General features: G+C 37.8%; 1 protein-coding gene across 12 annotated transcripts in view; it reads left to right on the forward strand.

Moving 5' to 3' along the window:
* camta1a (calmodulin binding transcription activator 1a) overlaps positions 1 to 12,978 on the forward strand; it is a 469,448-nt gene that overhangs the window by 413,614 nt on the left and 42,856 nt on the right. For all 12 annotated transcript variants that reach the window (XM_065285521.1, XM_065285522.1, XM_065285523.1 and 9 more), the window contains one exon: positions 7,309 to 7,462. In XM_065285521.1, the coding sequence (XP_065141593.1) occupies positions 7,309 to 7,462 (154 nt within the window). The remainder of the gene's footprint in view (positions 1 to 7,308; positions 7,463 to 12,978) is intronic.

Below are 12,978 nucleotides of genomic sequence, written 5' to 3' on the forward strand. Positions count from 1 at the left end.
TTAACACCGCACATACACAGTCTCGGCTCATCTGTCCGATATCCATCCAACACAAATCTGTTTGGTCTGTGTTTTGTGTGTGTACAGTGTTTCCCATACATAGGCTCTACTTGGGCGCTGCGCCCAGGTAAATTGCGACCCGCCCAGGTAAAAAAAAAATCACGAATTTCCGTATTTTCTGAACTCGACTGGATGACCCGTGTTTTGGAGAGAGAGAGAGAGAGAGAGATAGAGAGAGCGCGAAAGATAGAGCGCGAGAGAGAGAGCGCGAGAGAGAGGTGGGGGTCGGGTGACCGTGAAGATGATGCACGCGTCATAAACTCATCATCCAGCGCGGCAAACTGGATCAACTGCAGCAGCACATACGGAGCAGCCAGGGAACACACTGCGACCAAAATGGTCGCATATGCTTATGTGCATATGTGTTTATAGCATCTAAGTTGGCTTCATTTTGCGTGCAAGCACGTTGTGTCTCTCCGGTTGAGTGTCCGTTCACGTGCTCTCTGTTTCTCAATGAATTGGGCGCGACGCGAAGCAACCTCAGTGTCACATTGTATCCTTTCATGTTTCTGAACTTGAGCAGAGTTTTACCATTAGAGGTCTTTCTTCACTGAGGACGCGGGACCCGTACGGTTCCGGGTTTATATTCTAAATGGTCAGATGGGTCCGGGTCGGTCCTAGTTTATTACTTCGGGTCCCAAGTCTGATTAATATTGTGTGTAAAACCCGAGTCGATCGGAGAACGGCCGTGAGCGCTACCGTGCTAAAGCTCGAGTGCTGTTTTAGCGTGCCTCCGGTTTCTATGGCGATAGCCACTGGCTCTTGTCACGACCACGCGCCGCTTCATTTTCTTTATCCCATTTTTTAATCTTACTATTAATAGACCATATCTTTACTAAAATCTAAACAGTTAGCACAGAGATTGTAGCAAAAAGCAGTGCTAATACTGAATGAGCAAAGCTCTAGCTGACTCAGGATATAAAAAACGCAAAGCTGTAATGTAAAGTCTGTCATCGGGACAGCAAGTAGACTTTTAAATCTGAAATAATTAGTGGATTAAGCTTTTTTTAATTGGCAAAAGAGAAATAGGCACTTTTACTGCTTCTGCTTTCTATCTTATAGAAGTTATTAACATTATAACATCAGTCACATTTATAATCTATAGACCTGCACTGTCTATTAATATACTGTACATAGTATTGTATATAATTGAGTTTGATAAAAGGGGTCATCAAATTGCTTCATATATCAGTGCAAAAACATAAAGTGTTTTCGTGGTGCTTTGACAAACAGTGTCAGCTTTGTTTATGGCAAAAAAAGTTTGGGGTGGTTAGATTAATGAACTATAATGTGAAATTAATATGAATGTTTTATAAATCAAAGTATTGTGTTGTGTCACACATTATTAGTTCTTTGTTACATGTATAGTAGACCATTTTTTGTCGGTGGATAATAATGATCGCCCTTTTCACCAGCTACCACCACAAGTAAATTTCAGATCTGTGGGAAACACTGGTGTATATATCTTGTATCAGTTAAAGGACAAGAATAAAGAATTTTTTGTATGAATCCCAATAATCATTGTTATAATGAAATTAAGATGTTTTGGCATTCTGATGAAACTTATGCACTTATTTCCATCCCCATACAGATTTTAATGTGAAATATGACCTGCACCTTTCTTCCAGCCATGTGCACTCATATATTTATAAGGATGTGTATGCGTTTGCCCGGTTGCATGTGTGTATGGTCTTATTTACCCCTCTCATGCTGCTGGATAAGCATTGAGGGCATGGCCTGGTGATTTCCACAGCTGCTCATGCCATATGGGAGCGTGGCGCTGGTGTCTGCTCCCGCGAGCTCACGGCTTCAGCGGCAGAAGTCCAAATGACCCCAGGATCAGCGGAGCTCGGCTTACCTTCCCCAAACTCTCCCCCATCCACATAAAAGAGAATATTACACCAGAATTTACTCTTAAAATCCCCTCGTGAACACACATATCCTGTGGATTTAAATTTTGGATCAAATCTTTTCCTTTTAATCCATCAAAGGTATTTTTCAAGCATCTCGACATGTTCACTCCGAATATCAAGTGGGGTGGTTGAAGAGTTCAATCGAAGGTTCTCGCACTGAATTGCAAGACTTGATTCTCGGTGCTTTGAATTTAGCTTTTAATTCAGCGGTTAGTAGGCTAAAAGAAATGTCATTTTGCAACCTTTGTGTGTGATGGAGGGTTTGGAAAAAGCTTGCTTCAAGTCTAATATGTGTGGTTACCATGGTTCTTTCTCTCTGTAAAAGTGCCAGCAGGTGTATGAATATTTCTATATGTGTATTACCCCACTGAGCATGCAGTGTGCATAGATTTGGTGTACGTATGTCGAGGTGCAAGGGGAAAGCACAGAGCCGCAGCCCCCAAATCACTCGGCACGTATTGCTCATAAAACTAATAAAAATGCTAATGGAAGAGACCTTTTCTTCGCCGTTTCTGTGTAAAGATTCGCATACAGAGTCGTGTTTCACGTGACATTAAAACCTTGGCGCGTCAGAATGTGTGGGCTTCTGTGTGTGTGTGTAATTGTGGTGGTGACAGGGGACCGCTTGTTCTGCGACTGTTTACAGCGTTTTGTAATCAACGCTATTTATGATTACGGAACAGAATTGATGTTATTCACACTGGCTTGATATGTTTTTAAACAGCACTTTTATTCATAAGCTGTCAAAATGCATCAACCCAACACTTGCTGCATGCCTCCAAATTGACACAATTTGTTTACATATACAGAAGGCCCGCACTTTGATTTGAGCATTATAACGTAAGAGAAAAACAGAGGTGCTTTTCTGAATTTTAAAGGCTTTACACAACTACACCAAATGCTGTTTTGAACATAAAACTAAATGTTTTGCTAAACAGTCGCGGCACATTATTTCCTTTAGCTTAAATTGCTGTTATCTACGCCGATACAGCACTGCACCGTGTGGATTTAGATACAGTAATTCTCATTCTTTCCCATGCAAACATGGCTCATTTATATGTAAATTAAACTTATTATAGATTGCACCTTTGATTAAACTTTGTTACTCGTTTTAATCAGAACTTTTTATTGTTTGCTGATTCCAACCGCATCAACGCTATTTACAAAAACGTATCGCTATTTTCTTGCCGTAATTCACGTCGTGCCATTACTGTCCGTGAAAAGGCCATAAATAGAAGTTTATTGAAAAGCCTGTGTTTGTTTTCTAGCCATCATGGCAAGAGTCATTCATCAAATGATGATCAAGAGATGGAGAAGAGCTTTATAACTAGGCATCTGTCCAGCCATGAACATAAAAACTGTAATTTGTTTTGGAATATTGTGGTTTTTTTTATTTGTGAGCTTCATTTTATTTTTAAAATTCATGTGCCCTCATAACCTTTAAAGGATTAGTCCATTTTCTTAAAAAAATCCAGATAATTTACTAACCTCCATGTCATTCAAAATGTTGATCTCTTTCTTTGTTCAGTCGAGAAGAAATTATGTTTTTTGAGGAAAACATTCCAGGACTTTTCTCGTTTTAATGGACTTAAATGGACACCAACATGTAACAGTTTTAATGCGGTTTAAAATTGAGTTTCAAAGGACTCTAAACGATCCCAAACGAGGCATAAGGGTCTTATCTAGCGAAAAAACGATTGTCATTTTTGACAAGAAAAATTAAAAATATGCACTTTTAAACCACAACTTCTTATCTATCTCCGGTCATGTGACGTGCCAGCGCGACCTCACACAATACGTCATCACGTCAAGAGGTCACGGATGACGTATGCGACACTACTCCCCAGTGTTTACAAGTGTGGAGAAAGAGGACCGTTCCGATGTTGTTGTATGTCAAATGATACTAATCATTGTCTTTGTGTCAGTTTATCGTTTAAAATGGTCTGCAAATGTGCGTTTCCTATATGCAACCAGGGTTATTATAGTTTTTAAAAAAAAAAAAGTTTTTATTTTTATTTCGTTTTGTAATGTGTTATTTTATTTCAGTTTAGTTTAAGTTCTTTTTAGTGGTGCATAAATAGTTTTGATTTCGTTTCTATTTTTCAAAAATCATTACTTTTAGTTTTTATTTAGTTTTAGTATAGTTTTAGTCTTTAGCATAATATCATGGTTGTGTACATACACCTTGCCAAATCTGGAAATGTTAAAAATAAGATGAGAATAAGAGGATTTAAAAAAAAGTTTTGTTTATTTAGTACTCTCAATCAAAGGCCGGGACAAATACCACACCAACCAACACTAAATTTTGTTGTGTTATTTGGGTAAATATAATATACATATATAAATATACATGTTTGGTTATAAATAATCATATGCTGGGTTGTTGTTAACCTAAACATGAGTTAAAACAACCCAGCATTGCATTGAAACAACCCAGCATATGTTTATTTATAAACCAACATATGTGTTCTGTCTAATATTTTCCCAGCATTGGGTTAAAAATAAACCAGATAATTTAGAGTAAATCTTACTTGTACAAACTTATGTCTGTGCACAACAACTGAAAATCAATGCAAAGTTTAATGTTCTGTCTATGAGTGTCCATTTCTTTACCAGAAGAGATCGCTGTACTAACATATTTATTTGTTGACTAAATATTAATATATAATATTATTTGTTGATTATCCGCAAAGGCATATAATTGTTTCAGATAGTTAAGCGGACGTTCTGTATAACATAGCAACCAAAAAGCGTCAGCTAACACTGCCAAGCAAGCGGTTGGCGTCAGCGTTTTCAGCCATATTTAACGTTTTAATGCTTCCGTGTACAGTACACTGAGATAATTAAGCCTTCTTCAGTTATTGTAATGGTTTGCCAGTAGAAACAAATTGTCTTACTAAACTAGCCGTTAGCAACAAGATGATGTTTTCTGAACCGAACTGTTCGGGGGCAGGGATCCAGTGCCCTGACAGCGTCATACACATCACGTGACGCTGCTGTGCAGGTCACGAGGTCTAATAGACTGCCACCTATTGGTCATTAATTATCCAGCAACATCTGCTCATTTGCTTATGATCCGGTAATATGAGTGACTCCGTGTTCAACTGCTGATCCAATAACATTTAAAAAACGAAAACGCAAGTTTTGTTTTCCTAAATTTTAGTTAGTTTTAGTTAGTTTTACAGGTCCACATTATAGTTATAGTTAAGTTTTAGTTTTTTTTAGAAACCTTCGTTTTTATTTTATTTCAGTTAACGAAAATGTTTTTTCACTAATAGTTTCAGTTTTCGTGATAGTTTTCGTTTACGATAATAACCCTGTATGCAACATGTGACCTTTCCACGGCATTACCTAATTACGTGAGGTCGCGCTGGCGTGTCACAGGTTCAAAGATAGACGAGAAGTTGTGGTTTAAAAGTGCATATTTTTCTTGTCAAAAATGACAATCTTTTCGCTAGATAAGACCCTTATGCCTCGTTTGGGATCATTTAGAGTCCTTTGAAACTCTGTTGAAACTGCAATTTTAAACTGCATTAAAACTAATAAGTGTTGGGGTCCATTAAAGTTAGAAAAATCCTGGAATGTTTCTTCAAAAAACATAATTTCTTCTGGACTGAACAAAGAAAGACATCAACATTTTGGATGACATGGTGGTGAGTAAATTATCTGGATTTTTTCTTTAAGAAAATTGACTATTCCTTTAATCAAAAATGCAAATCTCCTCCCCTCCTCAAAACAATCTTTCTTTACTTCCGGTCATATGGTTTGGCAGGTGGGCGGGGTCCCGGAGAAGATCGCTGCGATTAGCAACACGACCCGACTTCAAACGATCCAATCAGATCTCAGTGGACAAATTTAAATCCAACCCTGCCTTATTTAATTTCAAAAGCCGGTTTCACTCAGATATACATCCCCACGAGGAAAATTAGGCATTTGCTATTTCCGTTTCATGTCGACTTTAATCACGTTAAAAAGTTCAGGTGATGATTTTGTCGCCATGTCAGTCTCTGGCCCGCTGTTTGCTTTACTTTGTCCTGTCTGATATACATTTCAGTGTGTTTAGGGCAGTGTGCAACATATTTCATGTTATTTGCCAATTTCGTCACTCCGTACATGTGGCCAAGTTTGCTGGATCACTGCCAAATGTGTTAGGCAGATCTAAACACACATTAATCACCATTACTTTATGTATGGTACTATTTAAAATGTTTCTTGCTTAGTACCCTTTTTGTACCTGTATACAGTAAAGTGACCAGATTTTTTAAATGAAAAGCAGGGACATTTCCTAGTTTAAATGCGGGATGCATTATTTCTAAAAAACAGTCAGGCCTAGTACCAAAACACACTTGTAGTCAATCAGCAGTAAGCGGCGTGTCTACTAACCGACATCGTTGCCTGGGTTGCGTATGTGTGGGGCGGGTCTATCAAAAGAAGGTCCAGATTCTATTGGGGTATTGTGAGGATATGTGACAAGAAAAGAACCCAAATGCAGACGTAAATAAATAAGGATTTATTGCACAAAAACAGGGGAAAAACAAAGACCCACGAGGGGGTAAAACAAGACAGGATCACACTACACTAACTAACATAAAACTAAACATGAACCAACATTACTACAAATAACAAACTAGACTAGATATACTCAATACTCACAACTGAAAACTCTGAAACACGACAGGAATGCAACAAGACGAACGCGCACTGGAAAACAAACACAAGGACTCTTAAATAGGGAGAAAGTAAATTACATACACCTGGAAATAATTACAAGTAAGGGATCGGGGAAAAAGTGACGAGACCTGGGAAAAGTGTGGTCAGAATAAACCAATACAAAAACCACACATTTCCCACATAAAACATGGTACTGCCAGGACCCCGAACACAAAGACTAGATGTAATAAAACAGATGATTTCAGACGGATCCTGACAGGTATGGGTGAGTTTGTTAAGGTGATTTCAAATGTCAACATTGGCTTTCAGAGATCATGCACCCCGCCTTTAATGGTCATTTAATATTAATGATGAAATATCATTGAAATCTTATTTGTTATTATATATGAATTAAAACAATGAGGACAAACCCTTTATGAAAGTTTTCGTCTTTTAATTGTGGTGGGTTTGTGGAGGACAGAACACAAAAAACAGACTGTTACTGAAAACGGGGACATCTGGTCACCTAAGTTTACAGTGCAATGCTAGTTTTATGGGTGTGTGACAGAAGGAGATTGTATTAATAACCAATCTGTGTTGCCTGCTTTCTCTTACTTGAAGCGGACACTTCTACTAACCACACCTTATTTTTCGCATTTTTTTTCTCCTCCTTTCCCTTTCGCAGAATCCAGACATCGTGCTGGTCCACTACCTGAATGTGCCGGCCATTGAGGATTGTGGGAAACCATGTGGGCCCATTCTGTGCTCCATCAATACGGACAAGAAAGAATGGGCCAAATGGACAAAGGAGGAGCTCATCGGCCAGCTGAAGCCTATGTGTGAGTGTCTAATAACAACTTTAATTTAAACAATTACTGAATGGATTGTATAGCTTGATAGTCATTTTTCTTGCTTGTTAGAAATTAAATGTTTATGCTTTGAAAAATATATTTCAAACAATTTTTAAATGGGTTCATATTTCGTATTCAAAACTTAAAAAAAACAAGTATTGGTACATAACGGCATTACATATACCAATTTTATAGCCTTTATATAATAATATTAAATATTTTTATATTAACTTAATCTCATACAAAGATTGAGACTGATGGGGTCCTGATGGGGTCCCTGATGGGGTCACAGATACTTTTCAGCGATACTTCTTTTGTCATTTTTAAACATGTAATGCACTCTGCTGCTGTTTTCCTAATGTAGTTTAATTTATTCAAGAATTGCGTAAACCTGTATTTGTTAGCCTGGCCCACTGGTGCAATCATTACCTTGCGTGTGCCCACTTCAAGGCGCCCGAGTGTCGCAGGGTCAGCAGAGCCTCTTGTCTGCATCTCATTCTGTCCAGAGCGATGTAGCTCGTTGTTTTCCAGTCATTCAGAGGAGGGCGGCACTGATGTATTGATTGATGCCAGCAAGTGGGTGGAGAAGCGTCTGACTCACCAGAAATCCCTTCTCACGTCCAGCATTGCACACCACCTCCCTGCTATAATGCTTACACCGTATTCGTGTTTTCGTTAACGACAGGTCTAGGTCACTGAATTGACCGGTGGGAACATTTCTAATGAGGACGTAGTTAAAGAATACAACGATGGCATGCATATAATCGTGTTTACCTGGAGTCCTGTGAGGCCACGTCTCAATGTGTGATGGCTGGCATTGATCATTTGAAGTAGGACAGGCCTGTCAAGGTAATGAATATATGAAGTCAGATGCATCGCCTCAGCACTTTTAGACACAGGATGTCTGCGAGGGGAATACAGACGAGCTCAGCTGACATTGTAATCACCGCCGCGTGTTACGATCCCCTTAAGAGCTTTCGTTGCAATCGCTTAAGAGCTTCTTTTTACGTTGCCTGCTGTAAACGAATGCGTTTTTTACACCTGATGCACGATCTGCTTCGAAACCATTCACGGTAATGCACGCAGATTGTTGGCTTTGCAAATGGTGTGGACAGTGCCATAGGTGTGAAATGTCTATCGCTTGCCCCAATATGCTGAGACTAGGCTAATAGGTCCACAAGAGTCACCCTTATAATCTTCAAACAGCTGTTTATCATCTGAAAAGCAACAGTGCCACCTAGTGTTGCAGCTGCAGATGTGCAGCTCGCCAACAGTCTGAGTCTGAGTGAGCAAACTATATTAGTCATGTATAATTCATGTGTGCATTATACATCAGCTTTAAAAACCAAACATGTTCCCCTGAGTGAACAATATCTTACGCAAACAGCTCGCATTTATTAAAGGGAGGACGGAGCGTGCAGAGGATTTTGGTGGTCCTAAGAGGAAGACTTATCAGTGTAAATGTTGATTGGTTGAGAACTCTCTGCCTCTCGCAGATCAGATAGCATAGAAACGCAGAGATGTCGGGGTTTCATCATCACCTGCATTGCACGATACGAGAATGTTTCATCATTGTTGTGTAAAAGATAGATTAGTTATTTTTACCCGCCGGCTTTGTTATATAGCCTGATTTTAAAGTGTGTTACAATGCTACTGAGATTTGTTTTAATTTATCTTCAAAGCAGCGGCCTATCTGACTAAAATTTCACTTTTATTACATTATTTGGACCATGTCATAAAATATACAAAATCTTCATATTTAAAACAATAACCAGTACTTAAATTTTTTTTTAAAGTAAATAGTTTTAATTTTAAGATCTGTGGTGTCCAACACATAATACAAAATGTAAAATGACCCTGGGACAGGCCAAATACATTTGCAGATATGTCAGTCAAATTAAACATTAAAAACAAATTGATTATATTTTGTGTGTGTAATAATACATAATAATTACAAACATAAAGCAATATCACATATGCAATAGTGCATTGTTACATTTTTGGAAGTAACACACATGAAGTTTTTTAATATGTTCGAGATACAGTATACTTTTATACAAAAGCTGTTTACACAGAGGCTGTTTCGCTTTTAATTTTTTCTTGCTTTATAGATTTTATTTTTGATGATCAGTTTTCTTGTCTGAAAAAATACATCATAATACAGAACTAAAATGGGTTGTGAATGCAGTTTCAAGGAGGCGGGTCTTCAACCGGGGTCCGGGGCCCTTTAAGTGTCCGTAGTGGTATTATAGGGGCTCCTTCAAATATTGTTTGAATTTAAAATAATTTTTTGAAATAATGAATTTAGGCATCAAACAAAAATGCATTAATAGGCTAATGATAAAAATTACAGTTAAAAATAAAAAATGTTATGTAGTGTTAAAGGGACACTCCACTTTTTTAAAATATGCTCATTTTCCAGCTCCCCTAGAGTGAAGCATTTGATTTTTACCGTTTTGAAATCCATTCAGCTGATCTCCGAGTCTGGCGGTACCACTTTTAGCATAGCTTAGCATAATCCATTGAATCTGATTAGACCATTAGCATCGTGCTAAAAAAAAATAACCAAAGAGTTTTGATATTTTTCCTATTTAAAACTTGTTACAGAAACTAAGTCCTTGATTATTGCACCCGAATGAGTTCCTAGCCATATCTGACTAGAAAATCGCAATTTAGTACACGATGTTACTACAGAAGAGTCAAGTTTTGAAAAGGAAAAATATCGAAACTCTTTGGTTATTTTTAGCACAATGCTAATGGTCTAATCAGATTCAATGGATTATGCTAAGCTATGCTAAAAGTGGTACCGCCAGACTTGGAGATCAGCTGAATGGATTTCAAAACGGTAAAAATCAAATGCTTCACTCCAGGGGAGCTGGAAAATGAGCATATTTTCAAAAAAGTGGAGTGTCCCTTTAACAGTATGTGACCAAAAATTATTAAATATATTTTTAACAAACCATTATAACAAAGTATGTAAATTCAATCTTTATTTGATACATGGGGTCCTTGTTCCTCCTCTCTAAACATTAATTGGTCATTAGCCTGAAAAAGATTAAAGACCTGTACTGTAAATAACCATTTTTTGCTGTATGGTTCCATAAAGAACCTTTCACATCCACAGAACTTTCACAGAATTAATTATTTCATAGTGGAAAAAGTTTCTTAATTTTAACAAAAGAAATTGTTCTTCTATGGCATCGCTGTGAAAATTTATTTCAGAGTTTTTATTTTTATGATTGTGTGGAGGAGAGGTCATGAGACAAGCCACCTCTTAGTCCTCTCCGATGATGTAATCTACCAGACCAGAGACCAGCCGTGCTTGAAGCTCCACTTCACTGCCGCACGAGTAAATGATCGGCCTGCGGTTATGAACACACACACACACATATAGGCACAGCAGGATACAAGATATCTGATGTGATTTATGTTTCATAAAGAGACTGTGATTAAAGATATAAGTTGATGGGTGTAATAGTGAAGAACTTTGAGATGGTGGATGTGGCAGCTGTAGCAGAATCTCTGCTTGCGTTGTCAGCAGCATTTAATCCAGTAGTTCTCAATCTTTTTTGTCTTCTGAGCCCCTGTGATCTTAATTAAGTTTTACCCCCTGAGATTTTAAGTAGGCTTAAGTTCAAACCTTTCATATATAATGAATAACAAATCACCACGTTTTGCTAGATCAGAGTAAAATGTAAATAAGTGGAGCAATATTTGCTTGCATTCATAAAAATTCATGGACATAAAAATTGTGAGGGTAAAGGAGAAAATGCTTACTTCAAAATCATCACTATTCAGTCGACTATTTTTGCGGAGGGGAATTGATACAGTATGTAGAGATTACAATATTAAATATAACTATTTTGAGAACAGAAATCTGTGTGAAAGGACAGGAACAATTTTTTGGTTGTAATGCTTGTAACGTGACACATTGACTTGCATGATAACAAGTACATTTATATTGAGCCTAAACTTTCCTCCTTCACAAATATTTGCACTAAGCCAGTACCCAAATTTTATTTCCGAGTATCACGCAGAGTTGAAACTCTGTATGTGCATCAGTGTGTGTTCATGCAGACACGGGGAACTTCACCAGATGGGCTCTTTGTGCAAAGGCAGATAGTTTGGAGAACCGCATTAGTAACAGCAGGCCGCTGTAGACTGAGGTGTAGGAGAATCCCTGTAAATCAGAATGAGAGAATCATTCACCTTACGATTCTCACCGCCGACGCCCCCTGCGTGTGTCACCGAACCGGTGTGACCTTTTATTGCATGATCTACCTTGTGGTGTGACTCTGGTTCTGCTTCACGCTGTGAGATTGATTTGTCCGTTCGGGCATTGTCGTGCTGGTGTAATGGCTGCTGTGATTCTTTGGCCAAGCGCAGAATGGCAGAGCTCAGCAGAGCAGAGAAACCTGCTGTGCGTGTGACAACTGTTGTTCTGGCTCCGACTGGTTTGCGAGTTCAAGCCAAATGCTTTTGTCTCTTTTATCTATTTTTGTCTCGTCGTCTCTCTCTCCCTTTTCTCTCCTCGTACTTGAACATGCAATTTCACCTCGGCTTGTTAAATCCACTGAGGTAGCAAAGCGTGCACAAGCCATATTAATATTGAGGTTGTTTGATATTCCAAATATCGCTCCTCTCCAAAGATATCCACTTTTTTATATTTCTTTTACTGTTTTAGTTGTTGTTATTGTTTTTTTTTTAGAAAAGTGTCTGAGCTTGTTTTCGTGATGGTAGCTGAATAAGTCTGGGTATAAACCGCAAAAGGCACCTTGTTTAGGGGATGGGGTATTACCATGACTGAAATGAGCTCTGTTGTAAGCCCTTATAACTTGTTTCTCTGCCGTCTGTTATTGGCAGTTATATAATATGGCAACATACTGGTTGTAATTAAATGAGTGACTTTGCAAGAACACTTTTTTGGTTCTCCAAAAGGACCTTTTCATAGTCTAAGCTTATATAATAATTTTCTTCTATAAAGAACTTAAACTTGACAAGTTTTGTAGATGTTAAATGACCCTTATAGAACCATACACTGTCAGAAGAAATGGTTAAAAAATGGTCCCAAGCTGTCACTGAGGCAGTACCCTCTGGAGGGTCCAAATTTGTACCATTTAGGTACACTGAAAAAAATTTGGTTGCACATAATTGAATTAGGTTTTCTTAAAATGAAATCTACATTAATTAAAATTAATTTCATTTTAAGACAACTTGATTCAATCATGTTGAACTGGTGTACATAATAAAATTATGTAGATCCAACAACTTAAAAAAAAAAAAATATTTTAAGAAAACATAATTTAATCATTTGTCACCAATGTTTTTTCATTGTACAGATTCGTAAACATTTGGTACCAATATATGCCTTTAAGGTACTTATATGCAGCCTTTGATATAATTACGGACCTCTGTAAGGTACTAATATGAAGTAAGGTACTTATATGAACTGTATATGTGCAAAGGTGCACTGGGACCATTTTTAGACAATTTCTTCTGACAGC

This window comes from Paramisgurnus dabryanus, chromosome 21 (genome assembly GCF_030506205.2).
Source record: "Paramisgurnus dabryanus chromosome 21, PD_genome_1.1, whole genome shotgun sequence".
Lineage (NCBI taxonomy): Eukaryota > Metazoa > Chordata > Actinopteri > Cypriniformes > Cobitidae > Paramisgurnus > Paramisgurnus dabryanus.